The sequence below is a fragment of the Nymphaea colorata genome, unplaced genomic scaffold (genome assembly GCF_008831285.2).
Source record: "Nymphaea colorata isolate Beijing-Zhang1983 unplaced genomic scaffold, ASM883128v2 scaffold0082, whole genome shotgun sequence".
In the NCBI taxonomy this organism is placed as follows: domain Eukaryota; kingdom Viridiplantae; phylum Streptophyta; class Magnoliopsida; order Nymphaeales; family Nymphaeaceae; genus Nymphaea; species Nymphaea colorata.
The window spans coordinates 16,674-19,376 of NW_022204588.1; the positions used below are offsets into that span (position 1 = coordinate 16,674).

General features: G+C 45.0%; 1 protein-coding gene across 1 annotated transcript; it reads right to left on the reverse strand.

Annotated features, from left to right (window-relative positions):
• Positions 1-1,030: 1,030 nt before the first annotated feature.
• Positions 1,031-2,295, reverse strand: LOC126409312 (uncharacterized). The gene is made up of 2 exons (XM_050075373.1): positions 1,871-2,295; positions 1,031-1,574 (listed from the first exon to the last, which is right to left on the reverse strand). The coding sequence occupies exons 1-2, from the start codon at positions 2,208-2,210 to the stop codon at positions 1,537-1,539; spliced, it is 378 nt and encodes a 125-aa protein (XP_049931330.1). The 5' UTR covers positions 2,211-2,295; the 3' UTR covers positions 1,031-1,536.
• Between the last annotated feature and the right edge of the window lie 408 nt (positions 2,296-2,703).

A 2,703-nucleotide genomic window follows, 5' to 3' on the forward strand; every position in this document is an offset into this window, starting at 1 on the left:
TTTGCAACCAGACGAGCCTTATATCTGTCAATACTGCCATCTGCTCGGTATTTGATAGTAAAGACCCATCTGCAACCAACAATGGCTGCATCAACTGAAGGAGTAACAAGGGTCCAGGTGCCTCTAGACTGAAGAGCATCCATCTCTTCTTGCATAGCCGCTGCCCATTTGGGATCAGAGAGAGCATCCATGGGATTCTGTGGAAGAGCAATAGCCGACAGCCCCTTGACAAACTGTCGGTACATAGGGGTGAGTCTATCCATGGATAAATGACCAGAGATAGGATGCAAAGTGCAACTGCGTTTGCCTTTCCTTTGAGCAATGGGCACATCAAGTTCATTAGGAGCAGGAACATGCTCGTGACATACTCCTATGTCATCATTACATAAAACATTGTCAGTTGAGTTTGTGTCAGGAATTACCTTGGGCGTGCTGGGTGAAGGCACAGGTGCACATTGAACAGGCGCAGCAGGCTTAGTACGACGATGGTAGACAGCCCCAAAACGTGGATCAACTGGGTTTGGACAACTCATGAGAGGTAGAGGAAATTGGACTTCATCATTTAATGCAGGCGCCCTTAATTGAGTTCCATTTGGGGAGAAGAAAGAGGTTGATTCAAAAAATGTAACATCAGCACTCACATAATACCGACGAGTAGAAGGATCATAACATCGATATCCCTTTTGAGTGCGGGAATAACCAACAAAGATCGTTTTGATGGCCCGAGGAGACAACTTATCTCGCCCAGGACCAAGCAACTGAACAAAGGCAACACATCCAAAAACACGAGGTGGAACAGAAAACAAGTCTCTGTCAGGAAAGAGGACAGAGATAGGAATAAGGTCTCCCAACACAGATGACGGCATACGATTAATAAGATAGCATGCTGTGAGAACAGCATCGCCCCAGTAAGAATGGGGAACATGGCTATGTATGATAATGGTTCTGGCAACATCAAGAATATGACGGTGTTTCCGTTCAGCAACCCCATTTTGTTGGGAGGTATAGGCACAAGAAGTTTGGTGGATGATACCCTTATCCCTGAAAAATTGTTCCAAAGAGGAAGCACAGAACTCAAGAGCATTGTCAGAGCGCACAATTTTGACACAAGTATCAAACTGAGTCAGAATTTCATTGATAAAATTTTTGATTACATGACCCACTTCAGATTTATGCTTCATAAGAAAAACCCAACTAACACGACTATAGTCATCGACAGCAACAAGATAATATCGATGACCTTGAAGAGCAGGTGTACGACTCGGACCCCAAACATCAAAATGAAGTAACTCAAACACAGAATGGCTACTTCGACTGGGCCGCGGAGGAAAGGATGACCTATGGTGTTTGCCCAACTGACAAGACTCGCATTGAAAAGAAGACTTGGGAGACAACTGAGGAAGAACATGCAGCAGTTTCTGAAACGGTAGATGTCCAAAACGTAAATGCCAAGTATAAGCCGAGGATGAGGACGACCCTGCAGAGGTAGATCCAGCAAAGGGAAAGGGATGCACTAGCCTGTAAAGACCTCCCTGTTCACGGCCACTGCCAATCACCCTGCCCGTCAGTATATCCTGAAACACAAGAGAAGAGGAGTCAAATATCGCACGACAGTTTAAATCTCTGGTAATCTGACTGATAGATAGTAGGCTATGTGGGAATTCTGGTGCATGAAGAACATGTTGCAATGGTAATGATGAAGTAAGTTGGACCTCTCCAAGTCCAACAACGGGAGAATATTTGCCATCTGCTAGAATAACCGAGCGACCAGGTGGAGTAGGGACATAAGAAGTAAACTGTGCCTTGTCTCCACAGAGATGTGTCGATGCACCCGAATCAATGAGCCAATCTGTAGTGTCAGAATACATACCAGATGAAGATGCACTGGCAGCAGTAGTGATAGTAGAGGTGGTCGGATCAGGAGCTTGTTGAGGTCTATCTCCAATCAAGTGTCTCAACTGAGAGATAATATCATCTGCACGTAACTCACTGGAGGAAACAGGATGTTGAGTCTTAGGCTGCTCTGGAGAATCAGTAAAAACAGTCTGATTGGCAACAGCTGGATGACCATGTTTCTGCCAACACATATCCACAGTGTGACCAATGCGATGACAAAACTGACATACTGGGCGCGAAGGGGTATTGCCACGGCCACGGTATCCTCGTCCTCTGGCAAAGAGGGACCCACCTCTGCCACGAGTAGCAAGCATAGCAGAAGTGGTATCAAGAACAGTCGATGAAGGGATTGGAATTCTGCTTAGCCTACTATAAGCTTCATCAATAGGAGGAATCGAGGGACTAGTGAGCATTTGATTCTTTGCTGATTCATAAACAGAGTCTAATCCAGACAGAAATACTCCGACCATAAGCATATCTCTGTATGCCTTCTGTTGCTCACACTTACATGCAGGAAAGTAGCTGTTTAGTCTCTCAAACATGGACTTGAGACTAGAATAATAAGTATGTAGAGGGCGACCATCTTGGCGCATCTGATGAATATCATGATGAAGCTGCATAATTCTGGTTTCATTCCTTGCTTGTGAATAGGTGGCTGCAAGGGAATCCCACATATCCTTTGCACTTTCCTTATGCAGGACTTCATTGGCAATGTCTTGAGTAAGAGTACCAACAATCCATACCATAACCAACGAATTATCTTTACACCAAGTAGTATATTTTCCTACCTTCTGTACGGGCTCGGGC

Coding starts and splice junctions, on each gene's coding strand:
- LOC126409312 (XM_050075373.1), bottom strand. CDS start 2,210: ATGCTTGCTACTCGTGGCAGAGGTGGGTCCCTCTTTGCCAGAGGACGA. Junction 1,575..1,870: donor TGCCAGTGCATCTTCATCTG/GTATGTATTCTG, acceptor CTTGTGTTTCAG/GATATACTGACGGGCAGGGT.